This window comes from Misgurnus anguillicaudatus, chromosome 21 (assembly GCF_027580225.2).
Source record: "Misgurnus anguillicaudatus chromosome 21, ASM2758022v2, whole genome shotgun sequence".
NCBI classification, from domain to species: Eukaryota; Metazoa; Chordata; class Actinopteri; order Cypriniformes; family Cobitidae; genus Misgurnus; species Misgurnus anguillicaudatus.
In genome coordinates this window covers 35,662,171-35,685,054 of record NC_073357.2, presented here as the reverse complement: position 1 = coordinate 35,685,054, position 22,884 = coordinate 35,662,171, and the positions used below count along the sequence as shown (strand labels likewise).

At 38.7% G+C, this 22,884-nt stretch overlaps 1 protein-coding gene across 1 annotated transcript; it reads left to right on the top strand.

Moving 5' to 3' along the window:
- The first annotated feature begins 2,580 nt into the window (after nucleotides 1–2,580).
- Nucleotides 2,581–17,262, top strand: hsd11b2 (hydroxysteroid (11-beta) dehydrogenase 2). Its single transcript, XM_055205300.2, has 5 exons — nucleotides 2,581–3,110; nucleotides 9,742–9,954; nucleotides 10,482–10,667; nucleotides 15,048–15,185; nucleotides 15,897–17,262. The coding sequence occupies exons 1-5, from the start codon at nucleotides 2,837–2,839 to the stop codon at nucleotides 16,343–16,345; spliced, it is 1,260 nt and encodes a 419-aa protein (XP_055061275.2). The 5' UTR covers nucleotides 2,581–2,836; the 3' UTR covers nucleotides 16,346–17,262.
- The last annotated feature ends 5,622 nt before the right edge of the window (nucleotides 17,263–22,884 follow it).

The window sequence follows — 22,884 nt, the reverse complement described above, 5'->3', positions numbered from 1 at the left end:
TTTCATAATTTGTCCCAGACAGCTAAATCGTGGCTGAAATCTCACAGTGTGCACCGGGCTTAAGCTGAGCCCTCTTAGCTCCGCCCCGTCTTTACTCTGCGTGTTAGCGCCGTCTTCAATCCACGGTCTCACAGTGCGCGTGAACTTCACAAGAGAGCAAGGTGTGTGTATTTACTGCTATTTGCTATGATATCTGCATATGTGCACTTCCTTACTAAAAATGCAGTTTAGACAATGTGACGCTGGAGCAATACAATGCAGTTTTCTTTCCACTGTAAAGTCTTCGCTCTGTTCACCTCAGTTTAAAAATAAACAAGGTGATTTACGTTGCAGCTATTTTTTGTGTGAGCATACCAGTGAACACCCCTGACCACTCGGTGAGTTTCACGTCTTTGTAAACTAAAGTTTAATGCATTTTAGGAAGGATTGTTCCAGTGCACCATTAAACCCATTGTAAAGGTGGGAGGTGAAACACAAACACTCGAAAATTCTCGTGGCAGCCGCATATATGTCCAAATTTTAGTCAAAACCGTTCTATTTCATCATAAACAATCTGAAAACAGGGCTTTAAGTGTAAAATACTGAACTTGTCCTTTAATCAAACAATGGTGAGTAAAAACATTGCAATAATGAGAAATTTAACAGGTATTCCTAATAATCCTTTGGATGTGTGTATGTATTTTACAATATATTCAAATACAATTTTTTTTTCAGGGCTAAGGCAAAAGTTCCACCCTTAACCCCAAACAAATGCATAGTAAAACCTTTATTTGCATTAGCTTAAAATAAGACAACATTAATCCTTTAATATAAGATTACACATTACTCTCTGAAATATTTTGTAATATTTGAAGCAAGCCATCCTGTTTGTTCAGTCTCAACAAGAACAAAATGTTTCATAGAAGTTGTTTATTCTGTGGAGTCACAGCTATATATCGCCCCCCATGGTCAAGGAATGGCTTCAGAAAGATAGAAATATTACTTTTGAGCTGGTACCTAAAGATATATAACTTCCAATCATCACTCCTTATGTTCATGCAAATTTGTGTTTACACCTATTGTCACTTATTTCTCACTATTCATCATTTAAATTATACAGCCTTTACTTTGCTGATGGACATGCTGTTGATTTAATCCTTTTTTTAAATGACTCCTGACTGTAAAAGATTGAACCCATTAAAATAATGTCTCATACTTACATAGGCATAGTGTCATAAAAATGTTGTGGGACGAGTGTTTCACAAACAGTGAAGGTATTGGATAAATGACAGCCTTCAGAGACTTTCAGAGGTCTTTTAACGCAAGGTCAGGGAACATTGTGTTCAGCAAAGGAATGAACAAGGATGTGCAAGAATCACATTACAATCATTTGTTTTACTGTGACATTTAGTTAGTTTGCACTGTTCTCCATAATGTGGATAAAGGGAGGGCTGAATGATGTATTATTATTTTACGCCTTACTGTCATCTGTAATCAAGGTCTATTTAAAATGTACATGTACTGCTGGAGGGAGAGAGATAGAAATAAATAGATAAGCTGGTTGTGATTTTGAAGAGAAAAAGAACAGGCTGAAAAATCAAGAATATATGTAAAGTTTGCAATAGACGTTACGGAATTAAATTCTCTTTAAGATGGTATGAAAGCAACAAAAGCCAATGAGATGTCCTTTACTTTTATATATACAGTATCAAAACATCACTTTGTGTGTGTTCTGCAGGGGAGGATGAATCTGCTCGTTTCATCCAAATGAGATTTGGGTCGAAAAGATAACAAGTTGTTTGGGCTCATAGTTTGAAATAGCACCAAACTAAAAAGCAATATATTTCAGTGCCACTCATGTGCATAGTTGTGCTATTGGCCAAGTGATTTAAAGTGTTTGATCCAAACACTGGGATCTCTTATGAATTGGATGTTTTCCATAGCTTTGCACATGCATCTGCATTGATTTTCGGTCTTTATTGCACATGATCAGAAACACACTTTTTGATCTATTCCAGCTCTGTTTATTATCTTCAAGACAGAGACTTTTAATGCATAAACATTTGTTTAGGGAATCTTTGAAAGAAGGAGCCAGTTGCAGGTTTAAATCATCAAATTAAAATGACATCACATGACCCGGCGTACTCCTCCTTGAATACATACTGTACACATGCACATTAAATTGCGCACACTAAGACACGTACTGCACACTCACCTACCAAGAAATGTCACATCAATACCTAATACTTACACTGACAATTCTTATGCAATAAAGTTTGAATAGGATATGTGAAGCACAAATTATAGCTGAATTGGTAGATCATTACATTAACAGGGAAATTAACATAAATTCATTTAATGCATTGTAGCTTTGGATAAAAGTGCATATATGAACTATCCACAAATGTAAACATTTTGGAAGCAAACAAGATATGAAGATCACCTGGTTTTTTGGAAAGGGGACAAATACTTGTAATGTTGGAGGGGGGGGGGGGTTGAAATGCAGCAAATCCTTGGCCATTGGGCTTTGATTACATCTGCTTGAGCTTAGTCCCTCCCCTCTCCTGCAGAGTACACTATATATACACACACAGAGAGTCAGACAGATCTGTTCACAAGCTTCTACACTCCTACTCTGAGTTGGAACATCTAAGGTGTGTGTATGTGTGTCAGCTTGCCTGAGCTTGAGATTGCAGGGAATCGAGTAGGCACATGGTTGCTCATTTGTAAGTGTGCTCCCACTTAAGAAAGCAATAAGACAAGAGGGAAAGGTGCCAACACCAGTTTATCAGAGAAGGAGAGAGAGAGAGAGAGAAGAGTCAGGGAAAGCATATAAAACAGTTCCACCACCTGTGCAATGGAAGACTATTCAGTGTCTTTCTGGATTTACATGGGAGTGATGTCCATCTTTGTTTGTGGAGCGCTGAAGAAGTTCCTGGCATCCCACATCGGTACCATGCCCTTGGTGGTGGCATGGCTGGCAGCCACTCTGTTGGTGGAAAGACTGTGTGCCCTGTGCATGCCTGCTGTGCTGGCAAGATTGGTCCTCTGTGTCTCCTGCTGGCTGTACTTTACATGGGCCACCCCTAAGCCATCACTGCCAGTTGAGGGGAAGGCAGTCTTCATCACAGGTAAGAATAAAATATGAACCAAAATGTTTGTTTTATTTGATCTACATCAGCTTTTTTTATGAGCTTCATTCATTGCTTAGTAAGAGCTTTGTTGTAAAGCAGCTGACTCACACTGTCATTATGATTTAACCATTGACCTAAGATGCACGTGAACCGATGCACTGATTGTAAATACAGAAATGTAGGTCATTCCAGTTGTATTCTGTTGTGCAAAATTGCTACAATCCTTTGATTGTTGAATTAAAGGATTCATTAACTTACAAATGTGATGAGAACTTGTTTACCCCGTATTTTAATTGTATAAATAAATTTGTAGACACCCAGATTTGTCAGTACATGTTGCATTCTGAGTATTCAAATTTCTTTTGTATTACCACAATAATAACTTTTCTAATTAGTCATCGATCGTTCTGTGTACAAACAACCTCTTATGATTGACAAACCTGAACATGCTGTACCATAAACTGCATCAAGCCAATCAATATGTAATGCTTTTTTTTAATATATGTAATGATGCAGTAACTGCATTGACATATACTGTATTGAGAACATGGTAAAGACAAAATGTTCTGTTCTTCTGTTCAGGTCTGGGGGGGGGGGGGATTAGTCGCGTATAGATGTCAAAAGTTTGACTGTACCTATGTTTTGATGTCTTTAAATGTTCATTGAATTCAGCCGGGTACACTGGAGGGTTTTTTTAAGATCAAAGGGCTGCTGTTTTACCAGGTGGTCTTTCTACAAATCATTTCTAAAATTATAGCTGGATTTTTACTGGCCTTCTCAATTTGCACTTTTGTTTCTTAAGGCAGTGAAGCAACTTGCTCTAATGTGAAGTGCTGTATTCAGTACATTTTGTCCAGTCAGCAGACCTCAAAATGCCTTTTGCTCCATTAAGATTTATGCCATAAAATGACCCTGCATCTCTCTCTCTCTCTCTCTCTCTCTCTCTCTCTCTCTCTCTCTCTCTCTCTCTCTCTCTCTCTCTCTCTCTCTCTCTCTCTCTCTCTCTCTCTCTCTCTCTCTCTCTCTCTCTCTCTCTCTCTCTCTCTCTCTCTCTTGCACACACACACACACACACACACACACACACACACACACACACACATTCTGGTTTCCATGTTTTGTGGGGACATTCCATAAACGTAATGCATTTCATACCATACAAACTGTATATTCTATTCTATATTCTACAACCTGATAATTACCAGGTACACACACACACACACACACACACACACACACACACACACACACACACACACACACACTCCTTCACTGACTCTGTCTATGGCATGTGTGAAATTTGAAATCAGCTAATAATAACAATCTAACTACACTGTGGAAGTTTAAATATTATGGAATTAATACATTTTTTGACTGGTGGTTTTCATCTGAATCCCATAAGGTCCATTTAGCCATGTTTGATTTTTTTTATTATTATTTTTTCATATATTAGTCCAAAGCAGCCATTAACACAACAAAACAATACTTGGATACCAATGATACAAATTACGCTTTTATATGTGCAGCCGCCAGGCAAGCCACTGAATTTGGAGAATGCTAGAGTTGCACAAGCCTGGGAAGTACACTCATTTACACCTTGCAAAAAAAATAGAAATAAAAAAATCCTTGTGCACCCCCAAGGCTTGTCTGGTTCCTGCCTGATATATATTTACTTGCATGCATGTACTGTATAGTAAATTAGACTGTTCCTTTGAAATGTTTTTTTGTTCTGTGTGGACTCCAGGTATGTTTTTTTTAAGCATTTAAGTTGCAGTTTCCAATCAGTCATAGGCGAGATCTTTTGAAAAAACTTTTTTTTTTTTTTTTGATTATTGAAATTAAAAAGTTAAATGTTTGTATCCTTGAACTCGTCCTTTCCCTTTGGTCAGTTTACTTGGGTTACGTTTAATCAAGCTGTTACCTTTATGACGATTTCTAAGAAATAACTTCATTGGGTTGCTTAAATCCCCTAAAGCTGTCTGCTATCTATTGGCATGGTAACAAGCACCCGATCAAACTTCATTCATTACTTATTTTAACACACATAAAGAGGAAGAACCCATGTGACCTTCAGAGGTGGCCACTGAAGTAGTTTTTTTTTTTTTTTGTACCAGAGTTAGAATACACTGTGAATATATATTATACTTTTACATAGATTTATTGTAATATTTTTTCTTATATGACCCTCAAAGAAATAATCTAAGCCGGGTTAAACAACTCTTGTGCCAAAATAAAGAAACAGTGGAAAACCTTTAAACCTCACAGAGCCAGCAGAAAAGCACAGCTAGTTCTTAAATTTATTTGAGGTTAAAGTGTGGCTGGCCTAAAATCAGCTGAATCCAGCCACACTATTATTCTGGCATATACCTCTTAAATCTTTAGGGATTCCTCTAATGCTCAGTGTGACAAAGCTGTCATGAAAAAGAAACAAATGGAAAATTCAATTAAAAACAACAAAACATATGTAACAGTCAGCAGACAGACTAATAATACTGAGGTGTCTGTTTCAGAAACACTCCTTCCTGTGGCCACCTGCTTTCATTGTTATGGAGGAATTATATTAATTGTCTAATTAAAGGAATGCCACACACACTTATGTTCTCTGTATATAGACGGTTCATCGGACGCACGTGCGGTGACACCTTACTCGTCTGGTCTGAAATTTTACTTCCGGTTTCAGTTTTTGATGGTCTGACTAGTTGCTAAACTGAACTCTTGAACAAATACCTCGTCGAAAATAACTAATGTTTTGGCTTCCTAGGTAATCTAGGTGTTGTTTATTTTGCTTGTTATATAATTAAACTATGTTTAAAGTACTTTGTTGTTATTTATTCTTACCGGAGTTTACCCAAAGTTACGTGTTGACCACGAAAGCCGCTTGTTTATGTTGTTACTGCTGAAACCGTCTATAAATGCATCTGTTCTCCAAAAATTACACCTTTAATGGTTGAGAACATTTGCTCTTACTCCCCCCCCCCTCTCTCTCTCTCTCTCTCTCTCTCTCTCTCTCTCTCTCTCTCTCTCTCTCTCTCTCTCTCTCTCTCTCTCTCTCTCGATTTCACCTTGCCAATAAACCACGATGACTGAGTTAAGCTGTGATTAACACCAGGTTCTAGCACCATGAAGGTGTGAGCTTCTAGAGTTACGTACCATCTCATATATTCATCCCACACAAACATTCTCATCTCTTCATCTATCCTCATTACCATGGTGTTCTGCAAACACGAGGTAAATATCATTGCCACCCAGCTTGGCTCCTGACACCTTTACTTTTTTCACCACTCCGTGCTTCAACACTCCGAGATGTGAAGTTTATCAAACTCTTTTAATTAGTAGGAAAAATAACAGTGTACACAACCTCAGATAATAAAAAGCATAACTGAACTCCATCATTTCCTTATAACATATGACATCAGTCTGGATCTCTACATGAACTATTAAGTACCACTTTACATTAGCCTGTACGTGTGAAAACTGGCACTGGGAAATGCGATACGTAGCATGAGGCGCTCTTATTGTGTGTGCATGCTGAGTACAGCATGAGGAAGCACGACTAATCCCGCACTTGATGAAAAGTCTTCTAGTTATCCACCAAATTTCGGATGTCATCTTACAAAACACCCTCGATGGGGCAGATGTGTACAGTATGTGTGTTCGGTTCAAAAGGAGAGAAGACAATTGCGCAACCACTCCCCTTCGTCTGCCTTCGAATAAAACCTTCTGATGCGCATAGCAGGGTTACGTAAATGTCTGAGTTGCACAAGTGACAGATCAATCAAGCAATATGATTTAAGAGGGCTGTGTTTCATCGCGCTCCAAACAACACAGAATAAAAAAACACATACTTAACATTTCGATGGGTTCCAGTGTTAAGAGAGTGTTTAACTTCCTGTTTTCTTCAAAACAATCGCATTCTAATGACAAAAGCGCATCTGGGCTCGGATTGGATTGTGTGAGTGCATGCTTCTGGGGTAGCGGGGGGCAATCGTGCACGGGCACGGTTCTTTTGGGTTTGCACTAATATGAGTGCGCCCATATGACGTAACCAGGAGATTCTCTCTGGTACACCATCTTAGTATATTAGGTGCTTAGGACCCCCCATACTGTACGACCCCATAAAAAATGAAAAGCATGGTTAAAGGAGGACAGAGGGGAGAGGGTTCAAGAGAACTAAACAAACAGTACTGGAAGGGCGGTCTGATTTAAGAAGATTTTGGGAAGTCAAATGTTGGTTGAGGCGTGGCCCTGCTCCCGAACCTTGGTTAACTAGCTAACTCCCTTTTGGAAATGTTATTTGTAGCTTGGTGTTTCCGTGCGATTTCTCAAAATCCACATAAAACCGTGGATGGAAACCTCGTGCGTGTCTCTATATCACACTTCGTTAATATTTTATTGGCTGAGGCCAGGGAAGTTCCACATTTTGCCTTGATGACAGTATTACTGACTGTCCTGCAGCCCTGTGGGGTTCACATGTGTGAGAGGAGGGAGGTGTGTGTGTGTGTGTGTGTGCGTGCGTGTGAGAGAGAGAGAGAGAGAGAGAGAGAGAGAGAGAGAGAGAGAGAGAGAGAACTCACACGCGCTCCTCTCCGACCCAACAGGTCTCTGGCAGGCCCTTTCTTTACCCAGTGTTCCTGGAGACACTCCAGAGTGCAAGGCAAGCCAGTTCAGAGTTGGATAAGCTATGCTAGACCTGAGGTGTCTAATAATACCCATATCAATGTTACATAAAAATATGCAGAATGCTTTTTGGGGGAAAGGGGCGTCTAAGGCATTCTTGCAATGCCTTGTTGGTCTAAGAAGGTGAAACTTACAAGAGAGAAAAGGTTTACGTGCAGCATCGTGGTGCCAGAGAGTTCAGAGAGGATGTACTTGGCACAGATGTATAAATGGCAAGTTGTCAGACCTCAGCTCATCTTGTAACTCCTTCAGAGACATTTCTCACAATTAGTTTTAGACAATTTTATTGCGAAACAATATAATCTTTTAATGTCAGTAGCTTCTGTGTCTTAAAGTTTAAATGCTAAATCTGTATGCGTAATACAAATACACAATACTAAAGTTTTACCCACTGTGTTTTTACAGGTAAGCTTGTTTGTTAATGGCAAATTCTCGTATTCACTAATAATTAAAAAGTGAACAGTGCTGTTACCTTTGGCACAGAAAAGGTATAAATTCACATACATGTTACGATTTGCTCTAGTTTGAATGTTAATGAATTCAGATAATTGTTCATTTAGGAAGCACGTGCCTGTAGTCAGCTATTAGCAAAATACACACCTGAATTGTTTCCGTATAACAGCATCGCCTGCACTGGTGAAAATGTGATGCATGTAAAAGATGAGCTCCTGCCTGAAAGCACACACAGCAAGACCTTTGAGTAAAGCCAATTTACCAGTTCAAACACACCAAACAGAATATAGGTCACAACCACAAATGATTGTGTTGGACATTAGGCTATTAGGACTGTACAATCATTTAGAACCAGACTGAGCTATTGTACATAAATCATGATTCACACTTAATTGAGCAAATTGTAGTTCAAGTGGTAATAAAAAACTACTTTGGTAAAACATCAGTGAGTCATGATTCTTTGCATATGTGCGTCCTAAATTTAACAAAGTACAAAAGTGCAAATCTGTATCCGTGAATTCGATCCTAAAAGAAGGCCCAGCTAGTGTACAGACAGATCCTGCATGTCCTCAGAATACCTTTAGATAACAGTTTCCCTGAAATGCGGAGGTGTGACTTTTATTGGTGTGTGTTTGAGTCCTCTGTACACTGAGTAACTGCTGTTATCGTAACTGGCTTGTAAATTCTTTGTCGGACATTCGCAGATAGATGGCGAAAAGCGAGGGCATTTACTTCTGAACGGTGAGCGATATGTCGGACAAGCTATAAAATCTTTCTCCTTCACACATCTGTGGTACGGCTTTGAATTCTCTGCCAATCAAAGGAGACACATAATGGACAATATATTAGTTTGGTTTGGCCAGGAACAAAATTCATAAACAATAATTTTTCAAAAGAACAAAGATTTTAATCCTGGCATGCACAGAAAACCTTTATTTCTAAAGCCCAGTGGTTCAATTATGTTGCAGACCTCACATTGAAAGAAATATTAATGTGTGTGTATCTATTCATGTCACTATTATTTTCATGGTCTGTATTGTACTGTTGTTGACTGCCAAGAACAACTCACACATCGGGGAGGTCAAAAGAACTCCGAGCCTGCTGTTATTCTACTTTAACACTTCTTCATGCATTTGGATAACGCTCTTATGGGCTTACACATTTGTACTGGAATGACCCCTTTTTTTTAAATAACTTTTCTTACACTTCCATGCTGGGTAAATATTGGACAGAGCACACCGCTGGTGTACAAATTGACATTGTGCTCAAACAGAAAGATGTGAATCTCCACTTACTTAATCACATTATCATGGAACGTGGCATTGGATGATGCCTTTACCTAACTCGGCTTTTGTTGTATTTGCTGTTTGTGTAAGTTTATAGGTGTGCAATTGCAGTAAGATTATATTTCACCAATTACGGCATTGAAAGGGTGGATGCATATCAGAAAGGAACATAACATTGTTATGTTTTCATCTCCTCTTTTTTTTCTCTGTAGGTTGTGATTCGGGGTTTGGTAACGCTACAGCAAAATGGTTAGACGCGATGGGGTTTGAAGTGTTCGCAACTGTATTAAACCTGGAAGGTGAGGGTGCCAAATACTTGCGCAGAGTCTGTTCTTCACGCCTGACGCTTCTGCAAGTAGACATTACGCAGCCTCAGCAGGTACAGCAAGCCCTGATCGACACCAAGGCCAAGCTTGGCATGAGAGGAGAGGATTTATGTGATGCCGTCGTACATTTTATGTTTTTATGGCTTTCCGTGAACAACAGCAGCTCATCAATATACAGATTTACTCCTAAAATTAGCCAGATCAAACAATTATATTTTGTATCAAATGTGTGTGTGTGTGTGTCCAGCGTATTGTTGTTCTGTTTATGTGTCACCACCAAGTAAGGTTGTCTAATTCAAGACATCTAATCTGAAGAGTAAATGTTGGGAAGAGGATAGGATAGGGGGTGGAAGGGTGGTGCTTTCACAGGGTTGTGTGTATGGTTTGGCAGTACATCAAGGGGCTATGTTATTTCAAACATCATACACCACAGCACCAGGTGGCTTGAACACCCATCACAGAAAAAATCTGTTTTTTTACAAAACAAGGTCACAGACGTTTATAGAGCAGCTAGGTCGGTTAAAAAAAATACTAAAAAGAGAAATACAGACCATTTGTGTAAACCTGTGAATATCTGTATGAATAAAACAAGAATAAATTAAAACGTACATGTTCCTTTTTCCTAGATCTTTGGGGCCTTGTAAATAACGCTGGCTTGTGTATAAATATTGGGGATGTGGAGCTCTCCCTCATGTCGAACTTCAGAGGATGCATGGAGATAAACTTCTTCGGGACTCTTAATGTTACAAAGACCTTTCTGCCGCTTCTGAGGCAGTCGAAAGGCCGAATTGTGACAATCTCCAGCCCATCAGGTACACACACGCACACACATGAGCGCTAACACCAATGCTAGTAAATTTTTACTATCTTCTAAAGTCTCTCATACTTTCCTCTTAATATAAGAGTAAATAAAAGTCTGCACACTTTGACATTTATGAGCGGTTTGGCGTCCTATTTCAGTGCAGTATCTCATTAGGATACTTAAAGGCCCTGTGTCTTTCTTGCAATCCATATAAAGTTGTCAGCACTTAAAAGTGTTTGACAAATGTCTTCATGCCAGATGGGTTTAATCCCACCAAACCAAACACTAATGTGAACCCATGTTATGGTCCACATGTTTTCTGTTCTTCTCAAGTGTCCACTAAGCACTTTCACAGAGAGCAGTCGACAGGAGATACACACACAACATTTTTAACTTTGCCTGGCACTGCGGATTTTGTCTCCATTTGTTTACTGCCATCGTGCCAAAACAGTATGATACTATGAGTAACAGGCTGGCACAGGATGCTGTCGTGTTCTTTGTAAACACTGGCTCATGGCCTTTTTAAATAAAGATGTCTCGTGCTGAAGAAAACAACACGTTTTGGCAGTCTTGAACAACGGATGCTACTGTCATACTGGCTGAAAAAAACAATAAAACCATTACAGAAAATTCTAATGGTACCATTAGGGACCATCAAAGAACAATACACTGTAGTATGTTTTGGCCCATATTCCATTAGAACCAATACAAGGAACCAACACATACCATTAGAGACCAACAAAGACCAATACACTGTAGTGTGTTTTGGGCCATATTCCATTAGAACCAATACATACCATTAGGGATCAACAAAGACCAATACACTGTAGTGTGTTTTGGGCCATATTCCATTAGAACCAATACATACCATTAGGGACCAACAAAGACCAATACACTGTAGTGTGTTTTGGCCCATATTCCATTAGAACCAATACATAGAACCAATACATACCATTAGGGACCAACAAAGACCAATACACTGTAGTGTGTTTTGGGCCATATTCCATTAGAACCAATACATAGAACCAATACATACCATTAGAGACCAACAAAGACCAATACACTGTAGTGTGTTTTGGGCCATATTCCATTAGAACCAATACATACCATTAGGGATCAACAAAGACCAATACACTGTAGTGTGTTTTGGGCCATATTCCATTAGAACCAATACATAGAACCAATACATACCATTAGGGACCAACAAAGACCAATACACTGTAGTGTGTTTTGGGCCATATTCCATTAGAACCAATACATAGAACCAATACATACCATTAGAGACCAACAAAGACCAATACACTGTAGTGTGTTTTGGGCCATATTCCATTAGAACCAATACATAGAACCAATACATACCATTAGGGACCAACAAAGACCAATACACTGTAGTGTGTTTTGGGCCATATTCCATTAGAACCAATACGTATCATTAGGGACCAACAAAGACCAATACACTGTAGTGTGTTTTGGGCCATATTCCATTAGAACCAATACATAGAACCAAAACATACCATTAGAGACCAACAAAGACCAATACACTGTAGTGTGTTTTGGGCCATATTCCATTAGAACCAATACATAGAACCAATACATACCATTAGGGACTAACAAAGACCAATACACTGTAGTGTGTTTTGGGCCATATTCCATTATAACCAATACATAGAACCAATACATACCATTAGAGACCAACAAAGACCAATACACTGTAGTGTGTTTTGGGCCATATTCCATTAGAACCAATACATAGAACCAATACATACCATTAGGGACCAACAAAGACCAATACACTGTAGTGTGTTTTGGGCCATATTCCATTAGAACCAATACTTATCATGAGGGACCAGCAAAGACCAATACACTGTAGTGTGTTTTGGGCCATATTCCATTAGAACCAATACATACCATTAGGGACCAACAAAGACCAATACACTGTAGTGTGTTTTGGGCCATATTCCATTAGAACCAATACATAGAACCAACACATACCATAAGAGACCAACAAAGACCAATACACTGTAGTGTGTTTTGGGCCATATATTATTAGAACCAATACATAGAACCAATACATACCATTAGGGACTAACAAAGACCAATACACTGTAGTGTGGTTTGGGCCATATTCCATTAGAACCAATACATAGAACCAATACATACCATTGGAGACCAACAAAGACCAATACACTGTAGTGTGTTTTGGGCCATATTCCATTAGAACCAATACATACCATTAGGGACCAACAAAGACCAATACACTGTAGTGTGTTTTGGGCCATATTCCATTAGAACCAATACATAGAACCAATACATACCATTAGGGACTAACAAAGACCAATACACTGTAGTGTGTTTTGGGCCATATTCCATTAGAACCAATACAGAGAACCAATACATACCATTAGAGACCAACAAAGACCAATACACTGTAGTGTGTTTTGGGCCATATTCCATTAGAACCAATACATAGAACCAATACATACCATTAGGGACCAACAAAGACCAATACACTGTAGTGTGTTTTGGGCCATATTCCATTAGAACCAATACATAGAACCAAAACATACCATTAGAGACCAACAAAGACCAATACACTGTAATGTGTTTTGGGCCATATTCCATTAGAACCAATACATAGAACCAACACATACCATTAGGGACTAACAAAGACCAATACACTGTAGTGTGTTTTGGGCCATATTCCATTATAACCAATACATAGAACCAATACATACCATTAGAGACCAACAAAGACCAATACACTGTAGTGTGTTTTGGGCCATATTCCATTAGAACAAATACAGAGAACCAATACATACCATTAGGGACCAACAAAGACCAATACACTGTAGTGTGTTTTGGGCCATATTCCATTAGAACCAATACGTATCATTAGGGACCAACAAAGACCAATACACTGTAGTGTGTTTTGGGCCATATTCCATTAGAACCAATACATACCATTAGGGACCAACAAAGACCAATACACTGTAGTGTGTTTTGGGCCATATTCCATTAGAACCAATACATACCATTAGGGACCAACAAAGACCAATACACTGTAGTGTGTTTTGGGCCGTATTCCATTAGAACCAATACATAGAACCAACACATACCATTAGAGACCAACAAAGACCAATACACTGTAGTGTGTTTTGGGCCATATTCCATTAGAACCAATACATAGAACCAATACATACCATTAGGGACTAACAAAGACCAATACACTGTAGTGTGTTTTGGGCCATATTCCATTAGAACCAATACATAGAACCAATACATACCATTAGAGACCAACAAAGACCAATACACTGTAGTGTGTTTTGGGCCATATTCCATTAGAACCAATACATAGAACCAATACATACCATTAGGGACCAACAAAGACCAATACACTGTAGTGTGTTTTGGGCCATATTCCATTAGAACCAATACGTATCATTAGGGACCAACAAAGACCAATACACTGTAGTGTGTTTTGGGCCATATTCCATTAGAACCAATACGTATCATTAGGGACCAACAAAGACCAATACACTGTAGTGTGTTTTGGGCCATATTCCATTAGAACCAATACATACCATTAGGGACCAACAAAGACCAATACACTGTAGTGTGTTTTGGGCCGTATTCCATTAGAACCAATACATAGAACCAACACATACCATTAGAGACCAACAAAGACCAATACACTGTAGTGTGTTTTGGGCCATATTCCATTAGAACCAATACATAGAACCAATACATACCATTAGGGACTAACAAAGACCAATACACTGTAGTGTGTTTTGGGCCATATTCCATTAGAACCAATACATAGAACCAATACATACCATTAGAGACCAACAAAGACCAATACACTGTAGTGTGTTTTGGGCCATATTCCATTAGAACCAATACATACCATTAGGGACCAACAAAGACCAATACACTGTAGTGTGTTTTGGGCCATATTAAATTAGAACCAATAAAATTCCCAAAAAAACCAATATAATTTCTGTGATGGTGTTTATTGTTTTTTTTCAGCAGGGGATAGCAGAAATTAACCGTTGTTCTTTGAAAGGACTTACAGGATGCCTGCTGTCTTTAAAAACTCCTCACAACTTCTGAGTGGGCAAGCTGTAGCGATCTAAACACAAACCTTATTTAAATGCTTAAGGCAAAACCACACTATGTCTTGTAAACAGTCAGAATCTGTTATTAACCCTCGAATGCCGCTGGGTTTCCTCTGTTAGGCTCATTGTTGACTTGACTACAATTCACATCTCTCATCTTCTTTTGTACAACCTTTATTGCCCTCCACAATGAATGTGGTATGTGTCGTGCTATAAAACTGTAATGTCAGCAGATATGTGTAGTTGACTGTGTATTTTTGCCTTTATATCTTTAGGAGAGCAGCCCTTCCCTTGTTTGGCTTCGTACGGGGCTTCAAAAGCCGCTCTGAATCTTTTTATGAACACACTTCGTCATGAACTAGAGCCATGGGGTGTCAAAGTCTCCACCATCTTACCTTCTGCCTATAAGACAGGTGATAACAAATTGACATTTTAAACATAATAGTTGAACTTGTACTTTGTCAAATGCTGTGACAAATTATTTGACAGCAGCTAATGAAATTATTTTTGGTTTATTAGTTTAGGACATCAGTTTACACACCTAGTGCTGGGAAACTGTGGGACAGAGCACATTTCTGGGTTGGAGTTAACCGAATGGTGGGTTGTTTTAACCCAACTGCTGGGTTATTGTTAATCAACCATGTTGAAACAACCCAGCAGTTGGGTTGAAACGACCCATTGTTTGGGTCACTTTGACCCAGAGATGTGTTCTGTCCTATGGTTACCCAGCACGGGGTTAAAAACAACCCAATATTTTTGAGAGTGCACCATAAACATAATTCTTAGTACATAGGTTACATAATTAAATAAGTGACAGCACTATTTTGACCTAGTGTGAACTAGCTAAATAGGTAACATATTAGAAAGAATAACCATGTCAGTCAAGTTCTTATTTAAGCTGTTTATTTACATCTTGGCCGCAGATCAGGTTTTTAAGTTGATATCGCAGCTATTCTCTGCAAGTTGTTTGAACAAATAGTTCAGCCAAATCCAGGTCTTGGATTACAATATAACTAACTGAATAAAGTGTGCCCAGACCTCTGTTTACACTCTCTTTTATGTTTCCAACCCCCCACACCGGTTTCTTACATCATTTTTTTGCCTTTTCCTTCCTTATGTTCCAGGACAGAGCAGTAATGCAGAGTACTGGGAGAAGCAGTACAAACACCTGATCCAGAATCTGCCCCCAAGCCTCCTCGAAGAATATGGTGAGGAATATCTACTGGAGACCAAGGAACTGTTTCAGAGTTACGCAAAAACAGCCAGCGAGGATCTGAGCCCTGTAATCAACACCATCGTGGATGCGCTCCTTTCTCCTCAGCCCCAGGTGCGCTACTACGCTGGGCCGGGTTTACTCCTCATGTATTTCATCTGCAACTATTTGCCCTTGAGCTTCAGTGACAGGTTTCTCCAGAAACTGTTTGTAAAGAAGAAGGTGATGCCACGTTCACTGAGGAAACAACAAGCACTGAGCCTCAACAACAACAACAACAACACCATAAATGATAACATGAATACAATTAACAACAACAATGACTTCACAAAGATAATTGATGAGTTCAGTTGTGATTAGTTAGCACCACTAATGCGATCTGCTTACAGAGATTTGTCTCCATTGTGCATACTTTGCTTTTCTCTAGCTTTTGTTTTGTGGTTTATGTGTATTTTGAGGGGATCACTGAATTGCACCAAGTCATCTACTACAGTATGGTAACCCCAGACTCGTTTAGTATCATGAAGTTAAAAAATAATAATAATAAAACATACTCATAGGTCATATTTATATTGTGAAAGTTCTCAGGCAAGGCAAAATCCAAACAGATAAACAATAGTTTGTGTATTCTGCTAAATGTATTCATTCTGGGCAGTCACCACAGAGACAGATTTGGGTTCCATTTTGAAATGTTGCACATTAAAAACTTTCCTTTTACTACATTGGAGTGGCCAATTATAATATTGCTAGGGTCAGAATCTGAGTATGGACCAATGTATGGTAACCCATACTTGGAATGTGACCTCTGCATTTAACCCATCCAGTGAGTAGTGAACACATGCACTGCAAGTCGTGAACACCCGGCAGTTCCCGGGGGCCATGGGGGGACAGGTGCCTTGCTCAAGGGCACCTCATTCGCAACCTACCAGCCGTGAGACTCAAGCCGGGTTACAACCCTGACTGTCTAACCATTAGGCCATGACTGCCCAACATCATCATGTAAATAAAAAACATTATGAGTTTTTTTATTAAATAATTGACCAATGGACTGAAATGGTTCCTTAAGTGAGAAGTTCTTTTAAAAATGTATTTTACTCCATGATTTTGTATTTGTTATACTTGTTATATTTTTTCTATGTCACATTTTGGCATGTTTATGCCATTTTGTTCTAAATAGATCACGTAAACTGTGAATTTTATACAAACATGAAAAACAGAAAAAAATGTACATTGTTCACTTGATCATTCTTAGAGTATATTAAAGTTGACTTTTTGAAGTTGTTTGCATTTCTTTTCAAAGAACATCAACAATGGCTCCCAGCTGGTCAAAGATCTTTGTGTATGTTAAGTAATCTCACGTAGCCAGACCTTTAGTACTGAAGGTCTGGTGTTTTTCGCTGCTTTTTCTGGACAAAGCCCGCCCACAAGCTGTTTGACCGACATGTCAAACAACCAATCACAGTTTGTTTCGTCTATCGTCAGACTCCTCACAATAACGAGCCGGCTGGCAACAAGTCAGTTATTGAAATAACCAGCCGCAATCGAATAGCATCTAAATAAACAACATTACTCACCATAGAACAACGTTGTGCACTTCATCGACAGCCACACCAATGAGACGCTCCCGTTAAACGTCTGTTTGAAACATATCTCTCCACTTTTTAACACATACAAGCAATTCAGGAGAACCGAACTTTTTGACTCCACTAACTGCCTCCACCAAAACTCTTGGACGTCTTCTAGAGAGTCTATGCCGCGAACTTTGCATATTTTTGAGAATCCAATGTTTAGCTGATCATGATAACTGGTCATTATTATCCATGTGAACACGACTGATTCTCTTTCTCAATGGAACGTCAGATATTTTTTTTCCATGGACCGAAACTAATCGCGACACTCGCGTCTCCTGGAAAACTGGTTTATTTCAACCAATCAAAAGACGACTTTAGACATTCTCACAGGGTTTCCAGAAAAGTGTACAAAAAAAATCAGACGTTCAGCCAACAGTTTGTGGACGTGACGTCTGAGGCTGAGACTATATGTTAAGTAACCTCTGAAGTAATTGCTATTAAAACCCAGCATCACACTAACACTGTTTATTAGCAATTAACATTTATGTTAATTCCTAAACTCTCAAAAAAAAAGGTACAAAAGTTGACAATGGGGCTGTACCATTTCAAAAAGTGCACTTTTTTACCTAAATCGGGGGTCACTCATCCTGGTCCTGGAGGGCCGGTGTCTCTGCAGAGATTAGCTCCAACCCTAATCATACACACCTGAAGCAGCTAATAGGCTTTATGCCCAGCTGCACTACTTCCTGAACTTCAGCCAGCTCCTTGGCTGTTTCTCAATTCCAAGAATGCAAAGAACAGACTTGCGTTCTCGTGGAGATTGATCTTCCCTGCTGGGGGATCCAGCTGGGACCAGCATGGGCTGGTGAGCTGGTTTTGGCTGGTCTCCATCTTGGTTTTAGCTGGTTTTGCTGGTGTAGGAAGATGGTTTTGCTGGTGTAGCAAGCTGGTCTAGCTGTGTTTTGGTCACATTTTAAGCTGGTCTAGTTGGACTTAGCTGGTCAGGCTGGAATACCAGCTGGCCCACCAGCATGACCAGCTTTGTCAGGCTGGGAGGACCAGCGTAAACCACCTTAAACCAGCTAAAACCAGCTACCAGCTTGTGCTGGTCTTGGCTGAATTTTTCAGTAGGGTTGCCAGGCGACCTTGGAAGAATGAACTCAGAAGGTCGCGAGAACACAGAACGCACTTGTGAGAATTGAGATGTGTGCGATCTTCCTGTTGGTCACGTGACCTCCCCAGGTATCAGCGCGCAAGTCTGCACTCGATGCATCCTTGATATCAAGAACACATCCAGGTATTTTCATGCGTCCTCTGAACTTGCGTTCTTGAGAATTGGAATTGAACTTCACCGGTTAATGATGACGTAGAGCGAGAACACAAGGACGCAAGATCGCTGAAGAACGCATATTGAGAGGCAGCCCTTGTTTCCTGTCTGCCATTGTTGGACGGGCTGATTGATCCGGGTGTGTCTGATTATTGTTGTTGTGACTACTGAGGTCGGGCACACCTGGATTAATCCGTTTGTTTGTGACTTCTGAGGTCAGGCACACCTGGATTAATCAGTTTGTCCAATAATGGCAGACAGGAAACAAGGAGCTGGCTGAAGTTCAGTGCAGCTGGGCATAAAGCCTATTAATGTGTTTCAGGTGTGTTTGATTAGGGATGGAGCTGGACTCTGCAGAGACACCGGCCCCTTCAGGACCAGGATTGGTGACCCCTGACCTATATGGTAGAGATATGTTCCTTTGAGGTCTCTAAATTAGGAACTTTTTATGACAAAAGTGTTGTACCTTTTTTTTCTAAGAGTTTACAACCAGATCCACAAGTACAGTAATGTGCAAAAGTCTTAAGGGGATCGCACACCGGCCGCGCAGCGCCGCGCAGCGCCGCGTCGCGTCGCGCCTAGGAGAACTCGGAGGTATTGTAAACCGGAAGTGCACATTAAATAGCGCGAGCTTCGTCAGATAGCGTCTAATTCAAAATGTATAATATACGTTAGCAGCCAATGTTAATCATTAATGATGTGGGAAAATATGATGTTATTTAATGTTAAACTATGTGAGTGGCGCTCTGTGGCGCGACAGGGATTAGAACAACTTCCTGAGTCACAGCTGGGCGGCGCGGACAGGCGCCACCTGGCGGCGCCTGTGTGCGTACACTCATAGAAAACAATGTGTTACATTTTTTTAGAACGGCGCGGCGCTGCGCGGCGCTGAGCTGCGCGGCCGGTGTGCGATCCTCTTTAGGCTATCATCACCAGCTTTGTTGTTTTAGCAAAGTTTTAATGTACATCCATATTTATTTCTCACTATTTTATACAAACAGAAAATACAGGAAATATGTACACAAAATTAAAAGTAAAGCAATTATCAGAACTGAATGTCTTCTTCAGGCATCAGTCAGTATTTAATGTGACATCTCTTGGTATGAAACACATCTTGAGCTTTTTTGAGAAGACTGAAAGTAATTAGATTAGAATTAGAAATTAGGATTTAATTTCAATTAGGTTTAAGAGATCCTGCAGCTGCCTTCTATTGCTCAAGTGGAAGGGGAGTTTACCATAAATACTTGACACTTCAGCTTATACTTTTATACTGTTTTTAATACTACATACACATTTCCAACTGGTTGTCATGTAACTTACTGAAGATTTTACATTTATGTAATTTACTGGCAACAGTTCAAAGTTAAATGAGCATTTATCTTCTACAGTTAGTTACTGGCAACCAGCTGCATTACAGCAAACTTTTACAATGTAATACCACATATCACACAAATTTTAATTTTCATCCTAATGAGTTTTTAGGATTTTTGATTACAACAGAAACATTATTTAGTTTCTGTTATGATCTTTTGATTTCATGAAATTGGGATCCAGACGTGAAGAGCGCAAGGGGGTCGATATTTCCAAACACCCTCAGTTGAGATTGAGAAGTTAGTCTTTTGAGGAAGGTCAGAATTCTGGGAGATTAACGGTTAAGCATGTTTATCTCATTAACTGCATTTATTGTTTTTGGAAAGACCAGTGTGGAGTTTACCTTGGATAGCTGAAACATAATAAGGAATAAATGAGACACATTGTCACATCACATCACATTGGCTTTGTGATTAGCAATGCATTGCCATAATTAATGAGAACTTTGTTCCTAAACAATACAAAGTGTCCCTGCCAGTAAACTCTGTACATGTGCGTGGAACAAATACAGATGAGCATATTATTGGCTCGTTCTCTGCTTGTAGCTCTTAAACAGAATACATAGCCTACATGTACATAAAAAACGTCAAACAAATGAATAAAAAATATTAAATTAATATGGCTTTCATATCTTTTTATTAAACGTTTTTACATTTAGCAGTCATTTACAACAAAAAATTTATTAATACAACAAAAGTTAGGATATAGGGCAACCACGGCTTTTTTTCACACTGGAAAGATTGGGGGAAGACCTCGACTTTATCTATAATCTAGTTATATTGTACTTGCATGCATGGCTCAATTGTGCCTCTCATGTAATAGTTGAAGTCTGAGCTGTGACAGAGGTCAAAGTGTACCATTTTTTTCCACAGAAACCTATGGCCAGATGCCAGAATTACCTTAAATTATTAACATAGTGTTTTGAATGTTGTGCCATGGTAACACCATGGTTTTTTGACACTGCACAAAGGTTATGCTGTACAAGTAATGGTATTCTTGGATTACCATGGGAAAGTCATGTTAAATAAATATGGCCACAATGTACCATACTGTGGTATTATGTGCTTTTGCTTCCTCCTCACTACAACATTAATATAGACAGTGGAGTAGGTGTGCATGGTTTGGTTGGCAACATGCCTATTTTAAAAGAAATCCAGCTGTGGTCCTCTGATGTTAAAAAGAGCCAGCTGAGTTTGGTAACTGGATCTTTGTGCCATGTATGTCAGCTTTAAGGCTATACCTAAATCATTTAGTCCATATTTGTCTCTAGATTAAAACTGTTCTCTCTCTCTGCAAATTATAAATACAGATGTGACCTTTATAAACATGTGAAAAAAAGATTTTTTTGTGCTGTGTAGCATGGAGTAGGAGCCAGTTGAGTCTTATTCATTGATTTCTAATAACTTCATACATGGTTTTCAATCCTGTCCTCAAAGGGGTCATCTAAAAAATAATTCGGGATCTGTTGCCACTATTTTATTTAATGCATTGGTGCAAGTTAAAAATTCTAAGTAATTGATTTATTAAAAGATTTAAAGTTGCAAAAGTTTTTTATTAAGTTGTCCAAACATGATAATGTTGATAGTTATATCAAGTTAATATTGTGTGTAACTTCAAATTAATTATCTGTGTTAGTTTGTTTAAAACATTATTTAAGTTGTAGTAACTCAATGCATTTAACTTGATAACTTCAGGTTCCCAGCATGCTAAATGTAGTAAATGTAGAAATATGTTGTTATTTTATGCATTTTTAATCAAGATGAAAACATGATAAGACTTTTTAATGATTATTGTTCTGTACTTTTGGTATTTAAAAGATTGTCTGTTATGTTGTTGATTTTTAAGAGGTTACCATTGTGCTGAAGAATAGAGCATTTGCTGAAGTTGAGAACAGACTCACCACGCAGCATTATTTTTATGCTAAAACTGGTTGTCTTCTGCAACTTGACAAGTGTTGTTAAATAAAAAAGTTTAAATCATTTTAGTAGTTTTGTGTAAATCAGTGTCCACGATTGAATCAAAGGTAACACTTTACAATAAGGTTCATTAGTTAACATTAGTTAATGTATTAACTAACGTGAACAAACCATGAGCAATACATTTGTTACAGTATTTATTAATCGTTGTTAATGTTAGTTAATAGAAATAAAGCGTTTAATTGTTTTTTATGTTAGTTCACGGTGCATTAACTAACGTTAACAAGATTTTTTAAAAGTATTAGTAATTGTTAAAATTCACATTAACAAATATTAAGAAATGCTGGTTAAGTGCAGTTCATTATTAGTTCATGCTAACTAATGTAGTTAACTAATGTTAACGAATGAACCTTATTGTAAAGTGTTACCGAATCAAATTTAAAATGCAAAAAAACCCAAGTTAAATCAACTTAATTTTTATGAGTTTTCAACACAATTTTTTAAGTACATCCAACTTCTTATAGTTTGTTGGCCGGAATGAATTTCAGAAGTAGTTGTCTTAACTCAAAATAATTTATGCAAACTGTTGCGTTATTTTTTTGTTGAGTCCAAACAATATTTTTTAGAGTGTATTATGAGATTTTTTAAAGATGTAAAATAAGTATTTGGTGTCCCCAAAGTGCGTATGTGAAGTTTTAGCTCAAAATACTCCAT

Excerpts from the sequence above, each read along its gene's own strand:
- hsd11b2 (XM_055205300.2), top strand. The coding sequence starts at position 2,837 with ATGGAAGACTATTCAGTGTCTTTCTGGATTTACATGGGAGTGATGTCC. Across the intron at positions 10,668-15,047 it reads GACAATCTCCAGCCCATCAG|GAGAGCAGCCCTTCCCTTGT; the intron begins GTACACACACGC and ends TTATATCTTTAG. Across the intron at positions 15,186-15,896 it reads ACCTTCTGCCTATAAGACAG|GACAGAGCAGTAATGCAGAG; the intron begins GTGATAACAAAT and ends CTTATGTTCCAG.